The sequence below is a fragment of the Pyrgilauda ruficollis genome, unplaced genomic scaffold (assembly GCF_017590135.1).
Source record: "Pyrgilauda ruficollis isolate IOZ18807 unplaced genomic scaffold, ASM1759013v1 scaffold138, whole genome shotgun sequence".
NCBI classification, from domain to species: domain Eukaryota; kingdom Metazoa; phylum Chordata; class Aves; order Passeriformes; family Passeridae; genus Pyrgilauda; species Pyrgilauda ruficollis.
Genome location: NW_024512321.1, coordinates 1,634,517 through 1,662,051, shown reverse-complemented (window position 1 = coordinate 1,662,051; position 27,535 = coordinate 1,634,517). Strand labels below are relative to the sequence as shown.

At 50.5% G+C, this 27,535-nt stretch overlaps 1 protein-coding gene across 1 annotated transcript; it reads right to left on the bottom strand.

The window, feature by feature from the left end:
* Nucleotides 1-722: 722 nt before the first annotated feature.
* RHPN1 (rhophilin Rho GTPase binding protein 1) lies at nt 723-26,938 on the bottom strand. The gene is made up of 16 exons (XM_041459540.1): nt 26,929-26,938; nt 25,942-26,031; nt 18,347-18,462; nt 14,118-14,246; nt 11,924-11,999; nt 11,569-11,646; nt 10,698-10,822; nt 10,142-10,308; nt 9,462-9,649; nt 9,187-9,343; nt 7,011-7,130; nt 4,978-5,172; nt 4,666-4,742; nt 3,790-3,936; nt 2,763-2,921; nt 723-2,671 (listed from the first exon to the last, which is right to left on the bottom strand). Exons 2-16 carry the CDS (start codon nt 26,029-26,031, stop codon nt 2,474-2,476), a joined length of 2,022 nt encoding a protein of 673 aa, XP_041315474.1. The 5' UTR covers nt 26,929-26,938; the 3' UTR covers nt 723-2,473.
* Nucleotides 26,939-27,535: the final 597 nt, after the last annotated feature.

Genomic DNA, 27,535 nt, shown 5'->3' with positions numbered 1-27,535 from the left:
GCCTTGTTTTTTTTCCCATTTAAGCGGTTTTAAACCCACGTTTCTCTTGTGGGATGCATGTTCCCATAATCTAGCCCCAAATCCATGGGTTTGGTCATCCTCCCAGGATGGTGGGGAGGTGGTGTCCAGGTCCCAAGTGAAAATAAGAGGTCCCATGCCAAGGATTTGCTGCTTTCCAGCCTAAATTCCAATTGATGAACTCTTCCCAAATACAGGGATCAGACACCCTTTATGGAACCAAAAAAGCAGTTAAAAACCTGCTATGTGAAGCAAAAATTACTTTCTTGACCAATTCCCTTTTTTTTAGCAGGGGAAAAGCCCCCAAAGGATCCAGCCTGAGCCTCACCCTTCACTTCTCACGTGACTTCCATGAATTCATGTGAAAAAGTCACTACCTCCCATTGCATCCCCCTGAAGATGGAGACCACAGCTCACCACATATAATTTGGATACTTGGGACCTTGGTTTTCCTTGGAGCAGCCCATCCTGGATCCAAAGGATCTCTCCCAACCTCAACAGCTCCAGATTTGTGTAAAAATGACACAAAATTGACTCTTTAGGAGGATCAGCCAGGGCTTGCTTCCCGTCATGGGTGGTGCACCCATAATTCCCAACAAAAGTGCTACAAACTGGATTTGAATCAGTGCTTTTTAATCCATAAAAGGTGAGAATCCATGTACAAATTAAAAAAAACAAACCAAAAACCCAAAACAAGCCTGATATAAAACCCTGGAATTAGGGAAATTATCCCAATCCCACAAAACACAACCCCTTTGCCAACACTGGGGTTGGGTGATGCGGGCGGAAGGCGACGGCTTCTCCTAAATAAATCCCTCTCCAGCTCGGAGACGTCCGTGGTGGCATCCCACGTTTTTAGGATGGTGGGAAGATGCTGCCGGAATGTTTTAAGGGCAAGGTGGCCTTTTCTGTGACCCCACCCCCTCTTTTCCTTCCCGCTCCCACGCCAAGCAGCCGGGAAGATGACGTGGGAAGCCTGGCTGCTACAGATGGCCCCATGCTGGAAGGCGGATCCGGAATCCGGTGTGGTGATGTCTCAGGCTATGGAGAGGCCTCTTGGCCAACAGCAGAGCTAAAAACCTCTCCTTGAGCTCATAAAATCCCAGGATGGGTTTGCTTGGATGGGATCTTAAAGCCCATCCTGTTCCAGCCCCTGCCGTGGGACAACTTCCACCACCCCAGGTTGCTCCAACCCCGTCCAACCTGGCTTTTTTTCCTGGAAGTTTTCCTTAGATAAAATCAGGGTTAAGAGCTTGGAAAATGGACAAGGAGCCACTAGAAGAAGTCACAATCCCAGGGGACACTGTGGCCACAAGATCCCACTGCTCCTTTAAACCACCCCTAAAAATTCCTTAAAAAGTACAAAAATACAATCCCATCTCTCCCAAGGGAATTTTCTACCTCCCTAGATCATCCAAGCACTGAAGACCAGACAGATCCTCAGCCTTCAGAAAAAATAACACAGCAGGCAGAAACAGGATGGAGGAAATTTTGCCAATCTGTTTTGTGGATTCGGAGTCTCCCAGCGTTTCCAGGACAATTACCAAGATGCCTGGATCCATCAGGCCAGCCCAGGAATGCTGACAGCAGTGTTAGGGAATTAGCAACATGTGCAAGATCCAACAGTAGCACAAATTTAGGAGTTTAATAATCTAGAGGAGTTGTCTTCCTGGAATTTTAATCTCCTCCCAGGAAAAATAAACCCCCCCCCCAAGGCTCTTAGCTATTAATCTCCTCACACAATATTTAGGGCAATCCACATCTCCTGATTATAAAAGCCAGACAACAACTGCACGTTAAGTCCTTCCCTTTTCTTCCAAAGAATCAGGCTGGGCAGCTGGGCTGGATTTTCTGAGTCAAGCTGGGGGTTCATTCCCCCACAAAAACCCCCCCAAAAGCACTAAAAATGGTCAAACCATCCTACTTTGTTGGGATAGCCCCACCTGGGAGATGCTGCCTGGGTTGGACCCTGTGATGGGATCACCACATGTCACTGATGCCCGCACTGTCCCCTCTCCCAAAAAAAGGGAGTCTTGAAGGATTCAGCTGAAGGATTCAGCTCCTCCAGCAGCTCTTGGAGAGCAGCTCCATCTTGTACCTCGCAGAGAAAGCCCAGGAGATGCTACAGAAGGTGACACTTTTGCTTTAATGGCTGGGGCTGGCTTTGGCCAAGCAGAAGACACAAACCAGGCCCTGCTTTAGCACAGCTCCCCCCGACCCCCTTGAGAGCAAAATAAAAAAAAAAAATCCCAAAATTAACAATAAACCCGAGTTTTCCCCAGACTGAGGGGATCCTTGGGCACAGGAGCTGGGAGGTGGAGGTGCCTCGCTCACCTCTCGGCGTGGATCCGACCTGCGGCACATTCCTGGGTCTGGGAGTCCTCACAGCCCAGCCAGGCTTGGGAAGCTTCCTGGGCAGCCAGTCCTGGAGCTCAGGGGACACCAGGGAGCATGGTCAGTACATGGCCTCGTTGTCCCCCACGGTGGTGAAGGGGACACCGCTATAGGTGCTCTTCTTGCTCCTCTTGCTCTTCTTGCTCCACACCAGCAGCGTGCTGGCGCTCTTGCTGTTCATCAGGCTCTTCCTGCTGTTCTCCTTGTTGCTCTTCAGCATCCCAGATCCTGAGGACATCACTGCTGCCTTCCTGTCCACCTGGTTGGGAAAGGTGGAGAGGGGAGTGAAGCCAGGGCAGCACCCAGAGAGCTTTAAGGAATTCTGTGGTTTCCTGTGGGCTGTGACTTACGGCTTTGGGACATTCCGAGCCCTGCAGGGTGATGACTCCGATGTCCACCCCCTCCTTCCCGGTGCTCTTCAGCAGCTGGACAACCTCGGCATGCTTGGACCACTTGCAGTCCTTGCCATTCACTGAGATGATGTAGTCCCCCTCCTTCAGCCCGGCTTCCTGCAGGGAATAAGGGAAAACATCCAAGAGAATCTTGGAATGGTGAAGAAGAGACCTTCAAGATCATCCAGTCCCACCAGGGACACTTTCCACTATCCCAGGTTGCTCCTTGGACACTTTCAGGGATGGGGCAGGCACAGCTTCTCTGGCCAACCTCTGCCAGGGCCTCACCACCCTCACATCCAAGAATTTCTTCCTAATACCTATCTAACCCTGCCCTCTGGCAGTGGGAAGCCATTCCCCTTCATCCTGGTACTCCATCCCTTGTCCCAAGTCCCTCTCCAGCTCTCTTGAACACCTTTAGGCACTGGAAGGGGCACCAAGCTCTCCCTGGAGCCTTCTCCAGGCTGAGGAGAAGACACAACTCTGCTCCAGATATGGGCCATATCCAGTCCACATCCCAATCTTTGGGGAGATCTGAGTTTTCCAAAGAGGGATGTGATCCTGCTGCTTAGGAGAGTGTTGTTCCAGAGATGCTGGGATTTGGAGGGATGGGTTGATACTGGGGAAGTAGGGACACCCTTAGGGCATCCCACCAGGATTCTCCAGCATCTTCTGATGGAAAACAAAGCTGCTCCTGTTTATTGGATGTGCCACCTTGTTCCAGCCACTGTCACATCCCAACACGAGGGGAAAGGGAGCTGGATGGGCTTCCAGCAGTTAAAAACTGAGCAAAATTCAATGTTTTCTCCTTAGCTATCTCCTAAAAATTAATCATTTCGTGACGCCCACCTGCAAACCCCAGCTTGAGCTCCAGCAGGGATGAGTCTCCTCCTGAACCGTTTCAAGACCTAAAAACACCTGGAATCCCTCCAGGCAGCTCCCTTCTGGCATTCCCATGGGAATAGCAAGAAATTGGGATACTCACAGCAGCGCAGCCCCCCGGGATGACCCCGGCAATGAGGACGGGGGAGTCTCCTCGCAGGGTGAATCCAAAGCCATTCTCTCCTCTCATCAGGTGGACTCTCCGAGCTGGATACCACTTGTTCTTGGCTGAGAACACGGAGAGAGGACCCTGGGATGAGGCAGAAACATGGAAAGCACCTTTTCAGCTCCCTGGAACTGTGCAGCCTTGTAAAAAAAACCCATTCCAGGGATGGGGAGGGGGCAGAGGAAGAAATCCTGTCTTGCAGGGAAAACAGTCCCATCAACCAAGAGAAAATGATGAGGGTTGAGGCTGCCTGGATCTGGGGGATGCCACCAGGGGACGGTCCAGGAGCAGGGTGGTGGGATAGGTCACCTGTTCTTGGTCACTTTCCCCCAATTCTTTCCCATTTTCTCCTCTTTTCCATTCCCACAGGAGCAGGATATTCCTGCCTGCCCTGGGGCTGAGATGCACAAGCTCTCCCTTGGGTACTCAGGGGATGACCCCACCACAGATCCCACCACTGTCCTGAATCCCAGTCCTGCTCCCCAGCACCCTAAAAACCTAAAGAGGGTGTGGATAAAGCTCCAGTGGGACCTTCCTGGTGCCTCCTGCCACCAAAACCCTTCTTCCCAAGGATCTCTTGGGAAAAGCCCACCCAAAATTCCTGCGCCTGCTCCCCTGTCACCAGAGGAGCCTTGTGACCCATCTAGGTGTCACAGACAGATCCCAGCCCTCCTCCTGCTGCTTTTCCTTGCAAAACTGCTGGAGAGAGGGAGAAGAGGCTGCGGGAGGAAGGAATCCAGGCAAGCAGAGCATGCAGGGGAGGAGGAGACGGCTGCTCCCTCGGGATATTCCCATTCCTGGAGCTGTACATACCAGCCTGTGGAAGAGGTCGGTCACCTTCACCTGGGAGAAGTTGGGGGATTTGATTTCGGGTTTCTGGTGCGTTTTGGCTGATGGGAGGGAGAGAAAAGCACAGACAGGGGTGACCTCAGGCAGCTGGGGCAGCTGCTGCTGTCCCAAAGAGGCTGAGCTGTGACCCTGTAAGAGCCAGGACCTAAAATCCTGGAATAGTTTGGATTGGAACTCAGAGATATCCAGGCCAACCCCCCTCCACAGAATTCCCCATGGAGTCTTCCCACCCACAAACCCCCTCCCCAGCCACAATCCCAAAAAACCTCCACTCACGATGGATGTCCGGAGCCTCTCCCGTCTCAAAGAAATCCTCCTCGTGGTCGATCTCAGAATATTTGCTCAGGGAGCGTTTGTGGGCGAAGGACAGGACCTCCTGCAGGATATCCATCTTCCTTAGGATCTTGCACAATCCATGGATCCTCATGGCCTCCTCGTGCTTCATGATGGCTTTTTTGAGGTGAGCTTTGCCTGCGAGGGAGCAGAGGGAGCTGAGCCCGACGGAGCGGCAGCTCCGGCGCCGTTCCCGCTTGGCTGCCCACGGATTTCAGGAGCGGTGCCACCACCCTGCTGTGACTCAGGGACAGCCCAGTCACGTTCCCAGCCCTAAATGGGGTCGGTCCCAGCCGATGGAGGGCTGGGAAGGGACCTTGAAGGGTGACCTACTTCGCTCCCCTGATGGCAGAGCTGGCAGATGTTCCTGAAAAACCACCCCTGACGTCCCTCCTCATGCTTAACCTCAATCTCCTGAGCAAATTAACTTCTCTCCATCGCCTCGGATCCCTCGGGAATGGGAACATGCAGAACAACCCAGCCCCGTCCTCCTTGGGAAAGTGCAACGCATCCCTGTTTTCTAGGCTAAGCCTTTTCCTTGTCCTGGAGGTCCTGCTCTCCATCTCCTTGTCCTGGAGGTCCTGCTCTTTGCCCCTCTCCACTTGCCTTCAACGCGTTCCCACCCTCGGGAAATGGAAGTGGTCGGGAAAGTGGAGCTGAAATTCCAGTGACCCACGGATATCAACGCAAATCATCTCCTCCGTGGGAAACTGCAACCAAGGCAGCCGTATCCAAGGCTAAACTCCCAGAAAAGCTCTCTCCGTGTGTCTCATGGAAACACGTGTGCCTGTGGCATTTCACGTTCAGGACACACGGTGGCAACAGAATCCAGGGAGATGAGGTCTGCTCCAGACTCCTGGAATCCACAGCCAGAGGAATTTAAATACCAAGGGAATGTTTTGGGGTTGGATGGAAAACAGAGAGGAGACTCCCCCCACGAGAATTTTTTATCTATAAATTGTGAAAATATGCGGAATAATAATAATAATAATAATAATAATAATAATAATAGATTCATGGAATGGTTTGGGTTGGAAAAGACCTTAAAGCTCATGTCATTCCAACCCCCTTCCATAGGGAGGGACACCTTCCACCATCTCAGGTTGCTCCAAGCCCCCGTGTGACCTGATCTTGGACACCTCCAGGGATGGAGATCCACCAACCTCTCAGAGTTTTTCCCTTCCTGTAAAGCAAATCCAAGCTGAGCTTGGTGTCTGCACATCTATTTTTTACCAGGAATGTTGAACAGAGCCCATTTTCCCCAGGAAAATCAGGCAGAGCTGGAAAAGCTGATGCAAACCACATCTGAGGGTGCTGGGGTGCTGTCACCATAAAACATTTGGATTTTGGGGTTTATTTGGAGGTTTCCAGTGAAACCTGGCTGAGCATCCTGAAGGATTTTGCTGAGGCCAAACTCATTCCTGGTGGGATCTGCCTCCTTCCACACGTGTGCAAGGAGGGAAGAGAGCTCCTGGGGGAGGCAACACCCCAAATTCCGAGTGCCGAGTTTGCTCTTGGTGCAGCCCTGTTGAGGAGGGGCTGCCGAAACACGACTTCAGCTGAATAAGCAGCGTCTGTTCTTTCCCTGGAGCTGAAATCCCGCATGGGAAGAAGTTCTTGTCTCCCAAGAATTCGCTGCAGCTGAAAAAGCCACCCCCTGAGCATCTGCTGTGTCTTGTTTTCCAGCCAAGTCAGCCCAAACCAAGGAGCTTCCAGGATCTCTGTGTCCCTATGGATTTCTCTGTAGTTTTGGGTGATGTTACCTGGCTCGGAAGACCTGGAATTTTTCCTGTCAGAGGTGGACAGGTAGGGACAAGCACCACGAGTTGCTCCCCACACACCCTTAAGGGGACTGTGATGTTTTCCTGCTTCCCAGGAGAAGAAATCTCCTGACAAATTCCTCCTTGCATGCAGAGATCCCCCTAAAACCTCATCACCTGTGGGAATCGTGACGGGATCCAGAAATTTGTGCTCACCCAGCTTCCTCCTCTCCTCAGGATCCTGCAGCAGGACACGAAGTGAAGGCCCCTCTGGCATGGTGACATGGAACTGCAGGAAAGCTTTCTCCTGCTCCAGCAGCTCGGCATCCGAGGGAGCTGTAGGAAGGAAATGGATGGGGATGGGATGGATTAGGGAGAGGTCAGGGCCACCCAGTCCCCCGTGGCAGTGGGGACAAAAAAGCCACATCCACATTCAGGTGGCCCTGGCAGCACCTTCCTGTCATCCAACCACAGCCTGCAAGGAATCAGGGATGGGCCCAGGGATGATCCCAGTCAGGGATGCACCAGGATCTGAAGTTAAGGGCAGGATTTGTCCTGAACACAGCTTTTTTTCCTCTTTCCTGCCTTCCTTTGCTCCAGTGTGGAAGCAGGACTGGGAATGGAGAGCCCTGGGTTTCCCCACCTGGAGGTCACTGACAGGGAGACAAATGAGACAACAAAATCAGGGAATCATGGAATGGTTTGAGTTGGATGGGACCTTCAAAACCATCCAATTCCAACCCCTTTCCATGGGGAGGGACACTTCCACTTGGCTGCAAGCCCCTGCCATCCTGGCCCAGGATAATTCCAGGGATGGGGCAGACACAGCTTCTCTGGAAATTCCAGTCCAGAGCCTCACCACCCACCCAGGGAAGAATTCCTTCCCAATATCCCATCTATCCCTGCCCTCTGGCAGTGGGAAGCCATTCCCTGTGTCCTGGCACTCCATCCCTTGTCCAAAATCCCTCTCAATTCTCCAGGAGCTCCTTGAAACACTGGAAGGGGCTTTAAGGTCTCCCTGGAACCTTTTCTCTAGCTCACAGTGCAACCAAGGGAGTCATTCCATGGAAAAACAGAGATGGATGCAGCTCTCCCAGGCTCTCCTGACCCCACACTTGAAAATTTCACTTTTAAACCCTTTTTTTCTAGCCCAAATTGTTCCTAACCCTCTTTGGCTCACTCAGGGCTGCATGGCAGCCTCTTTGCCTGGACACAGAGTGGGATAAGAAACAACCCAGAATATTCCTGGAAGTTTTGTTGCTCCCAACAGAGGATCTCAAAGCCTGGTAGGCATAGGGATGCAGAGGATTGGGAACTGGCAGCTCCAGGGCTGGCTCTCCCTGTGCCAGCTCCTGCCATGTCAGCATCCCTGAGGGATTAAACTGCAGCGTAAGGAATTTATTCCCAGCTGGTTATGGAAGCAAAAGATTTGCTATTCTGACAAGGGAGAAGTGGGAACAGGAACATGAGATCCTAACAGCAGGCAAAAAATTCCAAAATTAGGCCTCTCCTGCAGTTTTCTGCTTCCCACAGTGCCTAAGGACACCAAAACTTTTAGGGGGAAGGTTTGCCCTGCCCCTTGGTATCCCATGGAATTCCATCTCCACCATTGTTCTCTCCTGTTTGGATCTTTAAGCCTTTCCAGCTCCACATTCTCCCCCTCTCTCCCATCTCCTTGCTCAATCCAGCTTCTGCAACGCCCACATGGCACAAGGAAGATTTTGGGCAGGCTCTGGAGCGGGGGAGGGTGTGAGGACAGTCTGGCAGCCACTGGTCACAGCACTGGTTTTGGCAGCCAGCCCTCAAAAAGTTTCTCAGCCACCCACCAGGTGACACCAAAGGTCACCAGGAGCATCTGCTGCCCACCCCCAGATCCTCTGCTCCATCTCAAAATTGCTCCCAGGGTGTCGGTGGTGGCACAGATGGAGATCAAGGGTCACATCTTGAAGTCACGCTCCAAGTGACTCCATGGAACCACGTGTACCTCACTGCCTGCACCCTGAGATTCCCAGGACATCCATCCATGAGGCTGGAAGTTAAATCCAAGGTATTTTTGGATTTATTTTTGATTTTTGAAGTCCTCGGCTGGTCCAACACAAGGTGACCCTTCTTTCCCCACCCAGCCCCAAAGGGGACAGCAGGTGACATCCCTCCAGCAGCTTTTTCCTCCCCTTCTTAGGACTTTTCCCTGTGGAAACCAGAAGTATGGGAAAATCTGCCTTGGGGATGAATTGCTGAGTCCATAAAGAAGATCCATGGCTCAGAGAATTCCAAAAACTTCAGGTGTTACATCCATAACCTCTTTTTTTTGGGAATCCCTCCCCAAAACCCTGGAACCATGTGGAATTAGTACTTGGATGAGCGGGAAGCTCCCTCCAGGCCGGACACTCACCGGGGCAGTCGCAGAGGGCGATGGCAGCGAAATAGTGGGAGAGGGCTTTGAAATGCTCCGACTTGACTTGGACCATGGTGGTCCAGGAGAAGGGAACGTAATCCTTGACGTGGGGCTGGCTCATGGTCTGGTGCACCAGGGAATAAACATCTTCCACCTGGGAAGAGGGAAGGGAGAAGAGATAGGATGCAGGAACATCCCTCAGGTTGTGCTCTCTGGGAAGGTTCTGCTGACCACAAAATCCCACCAAATCTTCTCCTTCCTAAAATCCTCACCCTTGCTGCCTCCTGAGCCAGCTGCAGGCGGGCCAGGAAGTCATTCTGGGCACGCAGCAAGGTCATCTTCTCAAAGACACACTCCTGGACCTGGGCCACCATCAGCCTCACCAGCATGGTCAGGGAGGCCGCGCTCATGTCCAGGCTGGGAGCGTTGGAGAAGTTTTCCTTCAAGTAGTTAAAGGCACCTGGAGGAGAGAGAAGCTCCTGGAAGTTACCAGGCTTGTGAGGAAGAGAATCAAACTTTGGGATCAGGCAGGCTTCCCTCCAGGAACATCAAACATCTCACCATCACTGGTGGGTAAGAAGATCTGAGGTCCAGCCCTTGCCATCTAAACCATCCTTGTGCCCAATTCCTTCTCCAAAGCCCTGGGTGATCCTAGTTCCAGGCTCCATTTTTTTCTATGGGGAGATGGATCAGCATCTCTCTTCTCCACACCTTTTGGTGGAGACATCCTTTTGGATGTCATCCTTTTGGGGGACATCCTTTTTGGCTGTTGGACCATCCCAACTCCTCTTCCCAATCCACACAACCAATGTGGAGCTACCTCGCGCTCCATTTGTGATCCCTTGGGAACACTTTTCCTACGACTGCTCCCACCCATTCCTGTGCTTCTGTGGATCATTCCCACCTTGGGAAAAGCTTCCTGGGAAGAAGAAGAAGAGGGGAAGCCACTTACCAGCTGCCTTCTGGAAGGCATCGATGGCCTGGTTGAGGCCGGGCAGGGAGGCGCGGTCCTGCCGCGCTCCGATCTGGGTGTGCAGCGCTCCGAGGTTGAAGAGGACGCTTCCCTTCTCGAAGGCCAGAGCCCTCTGGTGGGACGGGACCCCTGTCAGGGAGTCGTACCTGCAGAAGGGAAGAGCCAACAGCTGCCCATCCCCTGGTCATGGTCCCCAAAGTGTCCCTGTCATGGTCCACAGAAAGTGTCCTCACTCATGGAAAGGGTTGGAACTGGATGCTCTTGAAGGCCCTTTCCAACCTAAACCACTCCATGATTCCCACGGATGCAGGAGGAGCCTGAAGGGTTTTCAGTGCTTAGGTGGGTTTGCAGGCACCATTCCCATCATGGTACATCCCATGGGACTTGTGTTTCCCTCTCCCTCCCCAAATTAACCCACCAAGGGCAACAGCAAATCCAGACCCAGGTGTCCACCAGCCCCGGCAGAGATTCCATCATGGAAATTTGGATCCTGACTCCCTCCCCACTCAGGTGGGATAGGGAATGCTGCACCCACCAGTGGAAGAAGACTCCCAGGGTTTTGGTGGGAGGGAAGAACCGGCTGTCAAGGAAGTAGAGCTGGTTGTAATATTCCATCAGGAGCTCCAATCCGGCCTCGTTGCGGCTCGGGGTGCGCATGGCCTGCGGGAATGGGAGAGGAAACAGGGATGGGAAAAGAGGGACAGGACACAGGGAATGGATTCCCACTGCCAGAGGGCAGGGTTAGATGGGATATTGGGAAGGAATTCTTCCCTGTGAGGGTGGTGAGTCCCTGGAATGGAATTCCCAGAGAAGCTGTGGCTGTCCCATTCCTGGAAGTGTCCAAAGCCAAGTTGGACAGGGCTTGGAATTGGATGATCTTTAAGAGCCTTTCCAACCCAAAGCATTCCATGATTCTGAGTTTCAATTGTGGGAAAAGTTTGGGTGCTGGGACACCCAAATGTGGAAGCAGCATCCTGGGAGTTGCGCTGGAAAAACTCATGGAAATTCTGATTTTATAAATCCTAGGGAATAAACAGGATTTTTCCCCCTCCTTCCCCAGACTGTTTTAAATTCCCTCTACTCCAAGGTATACCTGGAGAAAAAAAAAAGTTGTTCAGCCTTGCCAGGGGTGAATTAATATCCATAAATAATGATTGTACTATAAATTTTATTGCTGCTCATTTGCAGGTCAGCAGGGCATTGAGGATAGGGAAAAATGAACAATTGCTGAATAATCTAATATTTTGGAACCTATAAATAAGTCCAAGGTGCTCCAGCTGCACCCTGAAATACAAGGATAAATATGGAATTTGGAGAAAGGATGAGGGGACCCCCTCAAAGGAAATGTGGCATCTCCAAGGAGTGATCCTGGACAAGGCAAACTTTGGAAGCCAAGGGACACCAACCTGTCGCAGCTCCATGAATTCCTTGATTTCTTTTTCAAACAGTACACCCTCCTCTCCATAGTGCTCACTGATGAAATCCTGGATTGGGAAACAGAAGAAAATCCTGGTTTTTATTATTTAAAGGGAGATTTCTGGCAATTTTGCGTAAGAATTTTCCACTTCTGCCCACAAGAAAACCTCCACTAAGTAATAATCTCCTCCCTTTCCTGCTCTCCAACATCTCCAGACCTTCATCTCCCATTTTCCCACGTTTTAAGTCCAGTTCCTCCCCATTAATTTATTTTTGGCAGCTTTTCTGAACTGGAAAATGAATTTCAGCTGGTTCAGCATCGATCAATGAAACCCCAAAGCTCACCTTGAGTGGTACCAGCAAATCCAGCTCCTTGGTCTCCTTGAGTCCCAGAGGGATCATGGGAACGCTGATGGATTCACTGGAAGAAGACAAGAACCTGTTTGGTGGTTGGATTAAAAATCTTGCATGGATCCTGTGGGTTGGAGATTAAAAGGAAGCAGCTCCTTGCCCTGGGCTGGTGCTGCTCTTATTAACAGACTCCACTTGGAAAAATGCTCTTCCCAAAAAGATTTGGAAATGCCAGCATAAGAAGGCAGGTCCAAAAAAACCCCCCTATTTTTCCAGCTCCTGCTTTTCAGAGGAATCCTGGATGTTTGGTGGGCAAGGCAGGATTAAGCCCTCACCACCACAACAGCCCCCTCTCATTATCCCCCCAAATTGCTGGTAACTCATTAATCAATCATTAACTGGGGAGGAAAACAGGCAAAGGAAGTTATGAAAACCAGGAGAGCAAGACAGGGTATTTGCACCCACATTTTCCTTGGAACAAACAGCTCCAGGAGCTATAATTAGTGCAGAAAGCCATTACTGCTCATTTCCTAATGAGAATTCCACTGGAATCCAACGTCTGGAATAAACAAAGGGGTTTTTGTTTGGCTTGGGCATGGTTTGGGGTTGTTGTTCCTGCTCCTGATTTCTTTTGAAACCAGGGCAAGCAAGTGGCAAATTGGAAAAACTGAGCATCCCTGATAGGGAATGTGCCTGGAAAAGCACGTGGATGGACACAGAAATGTGGAATCATGGAATGGTTTGGGTTGGAAAGGGCTTTCCAGATCATCCATTTTAACCCCTGCTGTAGGCAGGGACACCTTCCACAGGAGTAGGTTGCTCCAAACCCCATCCAACCTGGCCTCGGACACTTCCAGGGATTGGGCAGCCACAGCTTCTCTGGGAATTCCATTCCAGGGACTCACCACCCTCACAGAGAAGGATTTCTTCCCAATATCCCATCTAACCCTGCCCTCTGGCAGTGGGAAGCCATTCCGTGTGTCCTGTCCCTCCATGCCTTATCCCAAGTCGCTCTCCAGCTCTCCTGAGGCCCCTTCAGGCACTGGAAGGGGCTCTGAGGTTTCCCTGGATCCTTGTCTTCTCTAGGCTGGACATTCCCAGCTCTCCCAGCCTGGCTCCAGAGCAGAGGGGCTCCAGCCCTTGGAGCATCTCTGTGGCCTACTCTGGATCTGCTCGTGCTCTTGGAGCCCAGAGTTGGATGCAGAATTCCAGGTGAAGTCTCACCTGAGCAGGGCAGAGGGGCAGAATCCCCATTTTACTGCTGCCCATGCTGTGGGATGAGCCTGGGACAGGGGGGATTTCTGGGATGGGAGCACACATGGATGATGCTTTTCCAGCTTTTCATCTGCCAACACTCCTAAATCCTTTCCTCAGGGCTGCTCTCCACTGCTTCACCCCCTCAGCCTGGATTTGTGCTTGGAATTGCCCCATCCCAGGTGCAAGATGTTGCAGTTGGCTTTGTTGAACCTAATGATGTTCATCTGGAGCTTATCCAGGTCCCTCTGGATCATATCCCATCCCATCCCTCAGCCATATCATCCACACAGCACCTCATGCTGCCATCCAACACCATCCACCTCAGGAAGGGAAAAGGAGGAAAAGAATCCCAGCATCCCAGAACTGTTGGGCTGGAAAAGACCTCCAAGATCATTGAGTCCAACCTGTGACTGATCCCACCCAGCCCAGAGCACTGGGTGCCACATGCAGTCATTCCTTGGGCACTTCCAGGCGTGGTGATTCCCATCACCAAAATGTCCTGTTGGTAAGAGCTCTGGTGGGATTGTCAGGAAAGGGGGTCAGTACAAGGGAAGATGGTTCTTTCTTCCCTATTCCTCTTGCTTTGAGACATCAGTGTCCAAAGGATGCTCCATCTATCCCAAAACATCCCAGTATCCCCTAGGAAAAGCTGATTTTTCTCTCCTTGCAGCTCTAGAAGAGAACCACTGACATTCCCAGCATGAAAATCTTCCAGGAATTCTGGCCCATGCCCAAAACCTCCAGCCACCACCTTGTTGTCCCTGACCATGGAAAAAGTTTGGGTTTAAGGGAACCTCTGAAGGTTCCCAACCCTCGGCCATGGGAGCAGAGCAGGGCAGACAAGGCAAGAGCAGCCTTGTTCCCAGAAAAATTCCATAACAGTGGGAAAAAATGAAATCCCAGGGGAACAGGCTGCTCTTCCCAAACCCACCTGTCGTTCTGATACACGTCCACGCTGCTATTGAGCTCTTCCAGCTCTTCCTTCAGGAGCTGAAGGTTGGAGTTGACGTAGCTCAGCTCCAGAGCCACCGTTTCCTTCACCTTGTGGTTGCTGGTGGCCCTGCAAGAAACCAATGGATCAAATTTCCCTCTTTTTATCCATGAATTTATTTTTTCCACTCCAGACTCTGTTACCCAGTGGTGCAATCCATGTTGAGCCCAACCTTCCCAAAAGACTGTGCCTCTGGTTCCCCAGGTGATGCTGGAAAGGTTTGGACAGGACCTCTGAGGGTCATCCCATTCCACCTCCTGCCATGGGACACCTTCCTTGATTAGAATCCAAGGTTGTTCCAAGCCTCATCCAACCTGGCCTTGGACACTTTCAGGGATCAGGCAGGCACAGCTTCTCTGGGAATTCCATTCCAGGGCTTCACCACCCTCCCAGAGAAGGATTTCTTAGCAATATCCCATCTATCCCTGCCCTCTGGCAGTGGGAAGCCATTCTCTGTGTCCTGTCCCTCCATCCCTTGTCCAAAATCCCTCTCCAGCTCTCCTGGGGCCCCTTTAGGCACTGGAAAGAGCTTTGAGGTGTCCATGGAGTCTTCTCTTCTCCATTTTGGACATTCCCAGCTCTTGCAGTCTTTCAGGATTAGGGAAGTCTGAACATCCAGGTAGAGGTTGAGCCCAGGGAAAACTCATTGCCATGCTGCATCCAGGAGTTCCTGCTCCAGAGCCACCTTCCCCTTGCCAATTCGCACTTCACCTCCAGTGCAGTTTCAGCTTGGGCTGTGACCAGTCCAGGTGCTCCCCCATCCCAAATAAATGGTGGGATTTGAGGAGGAAAAACTCAATTTTGGGTGCAAAGAATCCTTGTGGAAAAGAAAGGATTTGTGAGCCCCTGCCCTCCCTTCCCCGCTCTCAGCAGGAGCTGTAAACACCAGGGATTGATTCCAGCTGTTCCCAGCAGGACATGCTCCCAGGCTGATTATTCCCTGCTTATCTCCTCCAAAAGAAAGCAGGGAGAGATAACCCAGAGCTGAAAGGGGCTCTGGCTGTTGAACCACGCTGGGATCCAGGGAAAACATGGACAAGCTCTGCTACACCAGGAAACTGCTTCCCTCCAGTTTTTCCAGAGTATGGCCTTTGACATGGATTTTTTTATGGATTAAATCCTTCTGGGTCCTGCCCTGCCCTGGTTCAGGGCAGCAGAAGGAGCTCCAGGGTTTTCCTCTGAAAATCTGCTGGTTCAGAGTCTCCTCCTGCCTCTCCTTTGCCAGGATTTTCCAAGACCAAGGAATTGTTTGATTCCAAATACACCAAACCACAGCACATCCAAAGATCCCCATGGCTGCTTCCAATGAAAAATCCTTCAGCTTTCCTGCAATTCCCCAGGCACCGCCACCCTATGTTTCCATATAAACCAGTATTTAATCCCTATAAACCAAGACTTAATTCCTATTTATCCCCCACACATCCCAACACCTCCAGGACACTGTCAGTCTGATTTTCATCCCATATGGATTAAGTTTTCCCTCCTTGTTCCCAGCTGCCAACAATTTTTTTGACTCTCAGCAGGTCCCTGATTATTTTTCAGGTGTTTTAGCACAGTTTCAAGGAGGATCTGCTCCATGATTTTGCTGGGAATCTGTTAACAGGAAAAAGGTTTTCCTGAGGTACTTGCAAGTGCCACACATAGCAAATAATCCTGGAATGGTTTGGGTTGGAAGAGACTTTCAAAATCATGAAATTACACCCCTCTGCCATGGGCAGGGACACCTCCATTATCCCAGGCTTCTCCAAGCGCTGGCCTTGGACACTTCCAGGAATGGGGCAGCCACAGCTTCTCTGGGAATTCCAGTCCATAGCCTCACCACCCTCACAGCCAAGATTTCCTTCTCAATATCCCATCTAATCTCACCCTATTCCAGTTTAAAGCCATTCCCTGAGTCCTGTCCCTCCATCCCTTGTTTCAAGTCCCTCTCCAGCTCTCCTGGAGCCCCTTCAGGCACTGGAAGGGGCTCTGAGGTTTCCCTGGGTCCTTCTCTTCTCCAGGCTGGACATTCCCAGCTCTCCCAGCCTGACTCCAGTCCTTGGAGCATCTCTGTGGCTTCCTCTGGATCTGCTCCAGCAGTTCCACATCCCTCTGCACTTGGTCCCCAGAGCTGGATGCAGAATTCCAGGTGGGATCTCACCTGAGTGGGGCAGAGGGGCAGAATTCCCCTTTTCCTGCTGCTCACACTGTGGGATGAACCCAGGACACTGGGAATTTCTGGGATTTATTTTGTGATTTACTTTTCTTTCATTCCAAAAACCTGGACATTTTTATCTCCCTAATTCCTCCATCCCAGTGTTTGAACAGGAAGGAAAAGGTTTCCTCTAGCTCTTCCCATTTATTTACCCAGCAAACAAATCCACTGAGCAAATACCACATGGATTTTTTTTTCCAACACTCCATTCCTGCCAACTTTTCCAGGAAAAAACATGGAAAGGGTGAATAGGATTATTTTTACCAAGCACTGGGCTAGTTTGTTTTTAAATTTAAAGGCAAAACCCCAGCAAATTCAGCTCCAAACTGCTCCAGGCTGGCCAATCCATAGTTTTTTCCATCAGCACCAGGCTAAAGATCCAAAGGAATTTTATCCATGCACCACAAATCTTTAATTTTGAAGCAATAACCTTTAGACTTGCAACATAATCCCCCCCTCCTCTTCATCCTTTAATTTCAAGCTTGATCATTCCTTTTTCTCTCCCCCTGCTAGATTTCCGAAGTTTCATAAGCTTGGAGCACCGGAATGCCGAGAAATCAACTTTATTACTCAACTGGATTTGTGGGAGGGAGGAAGGGAGGGAGGGAAAGTGGCTGCTCCAAAGGACACCCAGCGTGCTGAGCCAGCAAAAAAAGAGCCCCCTCAGTGCATTTCCCTGATAATTAAGACATGTTTTGCATCCCGTTTTTCCTCACTCCCACTTCCCACAGCTCCAATTCCAACCTAAACCGGGCTGATTTCTGCCGAGCCAGCACATTTCCCTCGGTTGTTGGTTTGGTGTGGTTTTTTTTGGTGTTGTTTTTTTTTTTGTTTTTTTTTTTTTGTTGTTGTAATATAACACAGGACATGCAGAAGTTGGGATTCCGTGGCTTTTTCTCCTTAATTAAATGAGGCACAGCAGCGTGGATGGAGCAGTATGATCTCATCCTCCAGGAAAACACCATTTTTTAAATGGATCAACCATTATCCCCTTCTTCCAGGTGCAACAGGAACACTCCATTGATAAAATCAATTAAATCATTCCAGTTCCAAAGTGGAAAGTTAATTTGGTTTTATTTTAACTGGGATAAAAACAATCAACAAGTTAGTAAAATATTCCCAAAAATTTGTATTTTAAGGCAGATTTACGGAATTTTTGATATTTCTGACCTGCCCAGCCTGGAATGTGCTCCAAATATTAAGAAAAATGAAATAAACACAAAAGACGCTAAAAGAAGTTGTCCTTGGGGACAAGTGGTGGCCTTGGCAGTGCTGGGGGAATGGTTGGACTCTATCCTGATGAGATTTTCTGACCTACTTATGATCCTAAATTGGATTTCATGGAATGGTTTGGGGTAGATCTTCAGAAACCTTCAGTTCCACACCCTGCCTTGGGCAGGGACTTTTCCTTATCCCAGGTTGCTCCAAGCCCCATCCAGCCTGGCCTTGGACACTTTGAGGGATGGGGCAGCCACAGCTTCTCTGGGAATTCCATTTCAGCCTCTCATCACCCTCACAGCCAGGAATTCCTTTCCAATATCCCATCTATCCCTGCCCTCTGGCAGTGGGAAGCCATTCCGTGTGTCCTGTCCCTCCATGCCTTATCCCAAGTCCCTCTCCAGCTCTCCTGAGGCCCCTTCAGGCACTGGAAGGGCTCTGAGGTTTCCCTGGATCCTTCTTTTCTCCAGGCTGAACATTCCCAGTTCCCATCCTGGTTCCAGAGCAGAGGGGCTCCATCCCTTGTAACATCTGGACTCCAACAGCTTGACATCCCTTGGATCCACTCGCTGGGTTTTCAGACCAGAGCTCTGCATTCGAAGCCCAACCTCAGCCACAAATTTATTCCCATTATCCCATCTGCTCCCATCCTGATTTTCAACAATCTTCCACCAGCTGAATCTTGGATACCAAGACTCTATTCCTGCCTCCAACCAAATTCCAGGGCCAGGGGGATGCCCAGGGGATCAGGACTCACCGGAAGAGGTTTTCTGCTCCCGCTCTCATCCTCATTTCCTTGTTGATCTGTTGGTTGATCCGGGCCCGGCGGTGCTGGAGTTTGCTGCGCTGGGTCTGGGCAAAGGGGTCACAGCCCTGCTGAGAGACAAGGGCAGGTTCTCATCCCACATCCATGTTTTGGGATGCCAAAGATCCATCAATTCCGTAAATTGTGCCCTTTCAGAGCCCAGAGTCAGGGAATGCTTTAGGTTGGGAGAGAGTTTCAAAATCATGGAATTCCACCCCTTGCCATGGGCAGGGACAACTTCCTCTATCCCAGGTTGCTCCAAGCTGGCCTTGGACACTTCCAGGGATGGAGCAGCCACAGCTTCTCTAGGAATTCCATTCCATAGCCTCACCACCCTCACAAGGAAGAATTCCTTTCAATACCCCATATAATCTCACCCTATTCCAGTTTAAAGCCATTCCCTGTGTCCTGGCACTCCATCCCATGTCCCAAGTCACTCTCCAGCTCTCTTGGAGCCCCTTTAGCCACTGGAAGGGGCTCTGAGGTCTCCCTGGATCTTTCCCTTCTCCAGGCTGGACATTCCCAGCTCTCCCAGCCTGGCTCCAGAGCAGAGGGCCTCCAGCCCTTGTAGCATCTCCGTGGCCTCCTCTGGAATTGCTCCAGCAGCTCCACATCCCTCTGCAGTTGGAACCCAGAGCTGGATGCAGAATTCCAGGTGGGAATCTCACCTGAGTAGGGCAGAGGGGCAGAATTCCCCCTTTTCCTGCTCCCATACTGTGGGATGATCCCAGGAATTTCTGGGATGTGTTCACGTGGCCAGGTCACATTGAGTTTCTCTCCTCCCAGACCTTCCCCTGCCCCTGGAATAACCCTTTTATTCCCCAATCCCATGTGTTGCCAACAGGGATTTCTTTCCCTGAGCTCTTTCCAAACTCAGCCCTGAACAGGAATTCCACATCCCCTTCCCAGGTTGTGGACATGAGCCAAGATCCAGGGGAGCTGGAGATGAGCACAGTATGACCCCAAAGCTCGGGAAGAAATTTGATCCCAAGGCCATCTCCGGGATGTGGAGCACAGGGAGTCAGGAGTTCATTGGGATGCAGGAATGAGGGGCACACGACACTAAATTGATTCCATCCTTTCCGCGGCTTCAGCTAGGAATTTCTGCAGACGGGGAAAACACACTGATTCCTGACTTCAGGAAATAGCAGCCACCTAATTTCCCTCGGGCTCACAGGGTTATTATGGGATGCCTCAGGGAATGGGGCATCCCTAAATCCAGGGCCATAAAAGCTGTGCCCAAGTGGGGATGATTCCCATTGTGCAAAGATTCAGAGGCATGGAATGAGCCTCCGGAAGATCCCTGGATAAAAACATCCCTGGTTGGGAAAGCACAAAGCTGGGAAGTTTAAGAGCATGGAAAGATCTGAGCCTGCAAATCACAGGAAGATACCAAAATCACAGAATGGTCTGGATTGGAAGAGACCTTAGGGATCATCTCATTCCAATCCCTGCCCTGGCACAGGTTTCCCAGAGAAGTTGTGGATGCCTCTGGAAGTGTTCCAAGCCAGGCCAGGCTGGATGGGGCTTGGAGCAACCTGGGATAGTGAGAAGTGTCCTTGTCCATGGAATGAGATGATCTTTAATGCCCCTTCCAACACAAACCATTCCATATTTCCATGAAATGCTTGATCACCTCTCCAGTGGGACCTGGCAAAGAGGAAATGGAAAATTTTGCATTTCCATGAACTTCAGCTTCCTTAAAATTAATTCCTTGTATTTGAAATTCACCAAGTGCTGCTTCCTTTGGAAAAGGGTCTGGGATTAACAGTGGGATTTTCATTTAAGGGAAAGATGGGAGCTCCTAATTGGTCCCTTGGAGACTGAGGAATCAGAGTGACTCCAGCTGGTCCATAAATCTGTGGGATTAATGCTTTACAGTGATCCATGAATTTGATTAAAGGAATAAGCTGGAAGCATAAGATCCCAATTATTCTGGAAAAGCAGTGGGATTTGAGGAAAACACCCCAATAGCTGCATAAATATTGGGTGTGAAACACTCAGGAGCAAACAGAGGAAAGTTTGATCCAGAATTGTCACTTCTGGATTTGTCCTGGGGGGAATCCACCCATCCTGTTCGCTCCCTAGGGAGAAAAAAAAATCTAGGAATCAGAGGAAAAAGGGGAAAGGATCAGGAAATCAAACCAAGATATAAAGAGAAGGTGCTCATTAAAAATTCAAGGTTTAATTTCAAATTTCGAGATGAGATCTCCGAGAGCTTGACAGATCCAGAGACAAATATGTGCAAATATATGCAAATGAGACAGTTCCAGGCTCCCCCTCTGTGCTTTCAGAGCCACAGAAATCCATGCAGACTCAACAAGTGGGAAGTTTCTCTTCTCTGACTCCATCTCTTCCTGCAAATTCCAGCACCCTGGAGTCCCTTCCACCTCTGGCAAAGATTTATTTAGAAGCAGCCAGAGGATTTTAAGGGAATTTCTGTAGAGAAAAGGAAAGAAAACCACCTGGAGACACAGGGAAGAGGCGTGGGAAGTGCAGGTGGGATGATGGAAAAGGCACAAGTAGAAGCATAATCCAAACCCAAAATAAAGATCGTTGTCTGGAGGGAAAGCACTGGTAATGAAGGAAAGAAAGGAGTGGGATGCAGAAGACACTGGGATGGCTCCACAAGATATTCCAAGAGGGTTAAAACCTCTTCCCTGCAAGGAGCCATGAAAGGATTTAGCAAACTGATTTGACTTCTGCTGGGAAGCACTAAAGCTGTTCACAGAGCTGAGGGGTTTTTTTCATGGCTTCTCCACAAGATTTAATGGGATAAGTTCTCAATCCCTATCCAGGCTCCTAAGCTAGCAGCAAGAAAGTGCTGGAAAAGCAGAAGCCCCTGATATAAACCCAAAGCCTTGTGAGGTTAAGTCAGGAATTCAAGGTTTTCTCGTGATCTCCACACATTTTGTTTTCCTCAATATTTATGAGGCTGGCAAAGTGCAGGAATATGAGATTGCTGCACATCTTCCCTCAAGAGGCTCTGCCTTGATCCCAAAAAATCATCCCTGCCTTGCCTGGATCAATAGAATCCGTTCCATGAGGAACAACCAAGCCCCATCTGCAGGAGCTCCTGGAGCATCACAGGAATGTTGTAATTCCACAAATCTTGGAGCAAGAAGGAAATTTGGAAAGTATAAAAGGTCATCTTTAAATCCAAATATAAATGAGGAAAATAAAGAGTCAAGGGAAGAGCATTCCATCTTCCAACAGTTCAAAGGATCCCAAAGTTTTTCCTGTCAGAGTTCCAACTGAAAACTAAAAACCACAGAATGAGTTTCCAGGGATTTAAACATGACTTACATAAAGGGAGGAAAAAAAATCCCACCAAAATCCCACTGTTGGGTTCCAAAAGGGATTTTCCTCACTGAATTCTTTGCTCAAGCTCTCAAGGTCACCCCTGTAAGGTCAAAAGAAAAAGAGGCTCTTTCATCCAGGCTTTGGAGATGACCTGGGGACACCTGGAGAAGGGAATTTGGGGGTTTAAGAAGTGGCTCTGGATATAATCAGACTTTTCCTTCCTGGTTTAAAGGTTTTAAAGGAAGAATGAGCACAGAACTCTTCCATAAATTGTGGAGGAGCCATGCAACAGCAGGTTTTTTTGTAGACAGGGAATGATGGATGAGAAATCCATGAAAATGAGTGAGGTGTGGCCAGCCCTGATGTTTATCACCTGTGACAAAGCAGGATTAGGGTCAGGAACTGGACTCTGTGATCCCAATGAGTCCATTCCAACCCACATCTAATGATTTTATTGGAATACAGCTCTTTAGGCCCAGAAAAACCCAGGGAAATCCTTCTGTGTTTCACCCTCACACGGAAGTGACAATGGAACCAAAAATCCTTGTCCAGGCTCTCCACATGAGGAGAAAAAAAAGATTCCATAAGACCCTTTCCAGAGGGAATCAAGCTCCCCTTTGAGGGAGAGCAAGGATTCTCCAGCCTTATCTTTGCAGGGAATGTTTGGAATGACTCAAGGGTGTTTGTCACTTCCAACCACCTCTCCCAGTTCCAGAGGGCCCATCCAGGGTGGCAATTAGGAGTCCTTAGGGAATGTTTACTCAGGGTGGACTTTGAACTTCCCACCCCCAGGAGATGAAGCCTTGGGTGACTCCTGGGTGACAGCCACACCCCAAGAGTGATTTGTGACCTCGGAGACAAAGACAAGGCACGAGGGACAAACTGAATCACCTGGAGGAAGATATGGAAGCCAGTAATTCCAAAGGGTAATTCTGTGACAAAGGGATTGCTTCTGCTCCTTTGTAGCTGGAAGCAACAGAAGAGAAGTGAAACTGAAGGATATTAAGTGAAATGTGGGAAGGGCAAATGGGACCTTTGGAAGTGCTGTTAAAATTTCAAGGAAGAGAGAAATGGAGATGAAGACCCAGATCCTGAAGAACTGGCACAGATCAGGAATGTGCTGGTAAAATCCAGGCACGGATCTCTCCAGGGAAATGAGGAAGGGGCTGGTAACTGCGTTATAGCCCCAACAGGAATTGCAGGAAAAGCTCCTGGAGATACTGGGAGAACCTGGCTGGATCCCAGAAGCTGCTCCACAGCTCAGCTGCCCAAGACTGGACCAAGCTGGGCCATGTCCAAGACCAGTTTTGGCCACAAAGGAGTCACCACCAGGATTCCTCCCAATTAGGGAAGCTGGGGAATGCCCAGAGAGAAACTGAGGAAGTTTAATTTGAGTGGAGACTCGAAACATCCATAATGTGGGAAGAGGAGTCATCAGCTGGTGCTGAGCTCAGCTCCACAGCCAGCCCCACCTCCAGGGAGAAACCTTCCCTTTCCCAAGGACAGGGAATGAAGGACAGCAGGACTCCAGCCAGTCTGGATCGCTGCCGTGGGCATGGGCAAACACACTGAGACCCTTTCGTGCCAGGAAAAGGGATATTGAAGGGATGACAGAATCATGGAATGGTTTGTGTTGGAAGAGACCTTGAAAATCATGGAATTCCACACACTGCCATGGGCAGGGACACCTGCAACTATCCCAGGCTTCTCCAAGCCCCATCCAACCTGGCCTTAGACACTTCCAGGGATGGAGCAGCCACAGCTTCTCTGAGAATTCCATTTCAACCCCTCACCACCCTCACAGCCAAGAATTCTTTCCCAATATCCCATATAATCTCACCCTGTTCCAGTTTAAAGCCATTCCCTGTATCCTGTCCCCCCATCCCTTATCCAAAGTCCCTCTCCAGCTCTCCTGGAGCCCCTTCAGGCTCTGGAAGGGGCTCTGAGGTCTCCCTGGATCCTACCCTTCTCCAGACTGGACATTCCCAGCTCTCCCAGCCTGGCTCCAGAGCAGAGGGGCTCCAGCCCTTGGAGCATCTCCATGGCTTCCTCTGGATCTGCTCCAGCAGCTCCAGGTCCTTCTGCTGTTGGAGCCCAAAGCTGGACCACGATCCCTGATCCCAACCCCATCCATTGGGCCCATGGTCTGTGGCTCCAACCTCAACCCCATAAATTTCTCCCACTAAACACCTACATCATCTCCCACTCCAAAAAAATAAATAGATCAGGGATTTATTTCCATGCCCTCTCAGCAGCACCATCACTTCCTAACAAAGTTTTTCCTCCAAGCAGGAAGTTCCCAAGTGCACAGATGATTCCAGGCTGGAACAGGATAACTCTGAGCACCTGTTTTAATTCCAGAACCACACTGGTCTTTAAAGCATTTCCACAGAGCCACAGCTGTCAGCTGGAATTTTTATTCCTCTTTAGAATCCACAAGTTTTTGAGTCAGGCCAGCACAGGAGAAGTGGCCAAGTGACCCTGCTTTAGCCACATTGTCCTGTGGGACAGAGAGGAAAACAAAAGCCAGGGAAGCACTCCACACACAAAAACAGGCTTGGAAATTCTCCTTTTTTTTTTTGCCCCAGGGTTATCCAGAATTTCCTTCCTTTTTTTTTCCAGCCAGAAGCATTTAAGAAATTAATATGAGCTGTTATAAGACAAGCAGGAAGTGACAACAAGTGGGTTTTTACTCCCTGAAAATCTATTTAGATAGGAAATTCCCTGTCATGGAATTAATCTCATGGAGCACCCTGGCTCCGAGCTGGGTTTCTGTGGGAGACAGGAGCAGCTAAAACCTCTAAAACCTTTTATTGAGAATATGGTTACATCACAGAGCCTTTGAACAAATGAGGGGAGGATTAAGGTTTTAAATTTCCCAAGTGGCCTCACTGGTGGCTCATGCAGTCAGCAAGAGGAAGGAAAAAAATAAACCCAGGGGTGGGAATAAAAATCTGGGGGATTGGGGGTTTTTAAACAGCACAGACTGCAGTTAAAAATTGAATTTTAGGGGGGTGAAAGTGCTCTGAGGAGGTGGGGGAGGCACAGAGTCAGGGCAAGGTGCCAGCAGGAAACAGGTGGATTAAGTCTTCACTCCTAGGACAGAAAACTTGGCAAAAAAAAAGGATTAAAAAATCACTTTTTCAGCAGCATTCAGGATCCTCTGCAAGGCAGAAAATATGGATCCTGATGTTGTCAGGGTGATAAAAAAACAGCAGGAAAAGATTGTATTGATAATTTCTTTTAAATAACAATAACAAAAATAAAGTAATAGAGCTGATCAGGTGTTCTGCTCCTTTAATTAAAAAATAATCATATTATGACAGAGCCTGCTGATGCCCTGCCCAGTTCTCCCTCCAAAGCCTGGCAATATTTTCCATGTTTTGCATTGTGCTCCAGATCCAAAGAGAACAAATTGGGAAAAAAGTCCCAAATCCTTGCTGTTAATCTTCCCTCACGAGCAGCACCTGCTCTTTAGACAAGGCCCCGAGTTAAACCCCGACCTGGTTTAAGGTTGCAACCTCTTGAGCTGCAGCCCCAGCTCAAGTGACTCCAGATCAGATTGATCCAAGGGGAAAAAAAAAACAAAACCAAAAATCCCTTCCAGAGCTTGGCTAAGTTTGGCTTTTTTGGTTATTTGGGATTTTTTTCTTAGGGGTGTTTTAGGTTTGGGACTTTTTGCAAGAAGAGCTCAGATTATGGAGTGCACTCGCTGCTGGTTTATCCTGTTGGATCTCAGGGGGCAAAACTAATGGGAAAAATGCTTAAACAGACCCAAAAATGAAAATTTTCCACATTTTCTTGCTCACTAAAATCTCTCTGACCCCAAGAAACCAGGGGCTGATGGGAGCCTGAGGACAATTCCCACTGATTCCACCCCAATTGTTATTAATTAAACAACACCAGAAAAGCAATCAGCCCCATCTCTCCCACACATCCCAGCTTTCCCTGGGAGCACCTGGCTGGATCAGCTTCCCACGGGCAAGAAGGAGGAAAAAAAACCCCAAAATCTCGGGGAATGAGGCAAAAAGCAGACGCTGGGAAGCTTGGGGATGGAGCCAGCAGAAAAGATGGTATTCAGGAGCAGAGTTTTAGGGATGAGGAGCTGGGAGGGAGTTGTTTAGGGCTGTTTATGCGGCAGCAACAACACTTCCACCCCTGGCAGGGTTGGATATTCCTCTGCCCCCATCCATGGGCACAGCCACATCCCTAGGGATGGGACAGGAATATGGGGCCATCCTCACCTTCCGTGTGCTGCCGCTCTTCGGGCCGTGCAGGAGGACAAGGCCACCGTCCCTGTCCCCATCCGGGCTCTCCTCCTCGGGGGGCGTCATCTCCAGGGATGCAACATCCACAGGCTGGGAATGGGGGGCTGGAGCTGGGGGGCTCCTGCTTGAGCTCACAGGGGGGTTTGGGGGTTCAGCGACCCCTCCTTTAGTCCCACCAGGATCCAGATCCCAAGACTGTCCTAAGTGGGGGCTTAAACCCCTGCTAAGCCCTGCTCTGCTCTGTTGCAAAGCCCCCCGGCACTCAACATCTGGCCAGATGTGAGTCCACAGCTTCCCTCTCAGCAGAAATAATTTAGGGAAAAGAGGCGACACAAACCCCCTTTGTAAAGCTACCCCAGGCAGGGGGATGTTAAATCCCACCAGACCCTAAAAGGGGGATGTTTAAACCCCCCAAAACCTGCTTGGGAGAGCTGCTCTGGATGAGGGAAAGAGGAATTTAACACCCCCAAACTCCCCTAAATAGGGGGGCGTTTAAACGCCTACAAACTCCCCTTATAAGAGTTACTCTCAATGGGATGGGGAGGGTTTAAACTGAGACACCCAGAGTAGGGAGGGAGCCAAACTCTCTAAAAACCCCTTTACAGGGCTACCCCAAATGGGGGCGAACCCCCCCAAACTCCCTTTTAGAGCTATCCTAAATGGAGGGGGGGGGGCGGGGAGGGAAGTTTAAACCCTCCCAAAACCCCTTTTCAGAACTACCCTAAACACACGGAGTTCAAACCCACCTCGAACAGCGACCCCAGATGGGGCGAGGGGTTAAACCCCCCTCCCCTCACAGCGTAAACGCCCCCAAAACCCCCCTCACAAAGATGCTCCAGCCAAGGGGACCCCCCCAAACCTCCTTCCCGAGCCAAACCCCGCCGATCTACAACTCCACAGCCCTTCCTCGCCCAGACCCCACCCCGGGGTGCCCCGGGACCCTCCGGCCGTGCCCTCGCTCACCCCCGGTGCCCCCTCAGGCCCCGCAGCGACCGCGGCGGCTCCGCCGAGCGCGGGGCATAAGCAGGACGGAGGGGCGGGGCTTAATCGCCAAGCAACCAATGAGAGTGCCGCACAGCCTTGATGGACAGTGGTTCTGTCCAATAGATGTACGGGATTGGGGGAGGCGGTAGAGGGGGAGGAGCGGAGGGGCCGTTGCCCGTGGCAACGGTGGGAATTAGAACGCGGGTGACGTCACGGAAGGCGGGGCTCCAAGCCCCGCCCACAGGCGCGGTGGGACTCGGGCCGCCCCTGCCGGCCGCACATCTGGGGGGCTCCGATCCCGGTCCGGACACATCTGGAGGATCCCAGCTAAAACAAGGGGCGCCTTCCGCCTCCCGGACACATCTGGACGGCCCCCGACTCCAGCCAGGCGGTTCCCCCCATTCCAGCCACATCTGGGCCTGTCCTCGCTCCCTGCCTCACATCTGGGTGCTTGTATGTTCCTACCCCGGCCACATCTGGATGACCCCACCTACCGCAAGGAGCCCCCGCCCCCATCCCGACCACATCTGGGCTACTCAGCTTCTGTCCTGCCTCTCGCCCCTGGCCACATCTGGGCGGTCCCTCC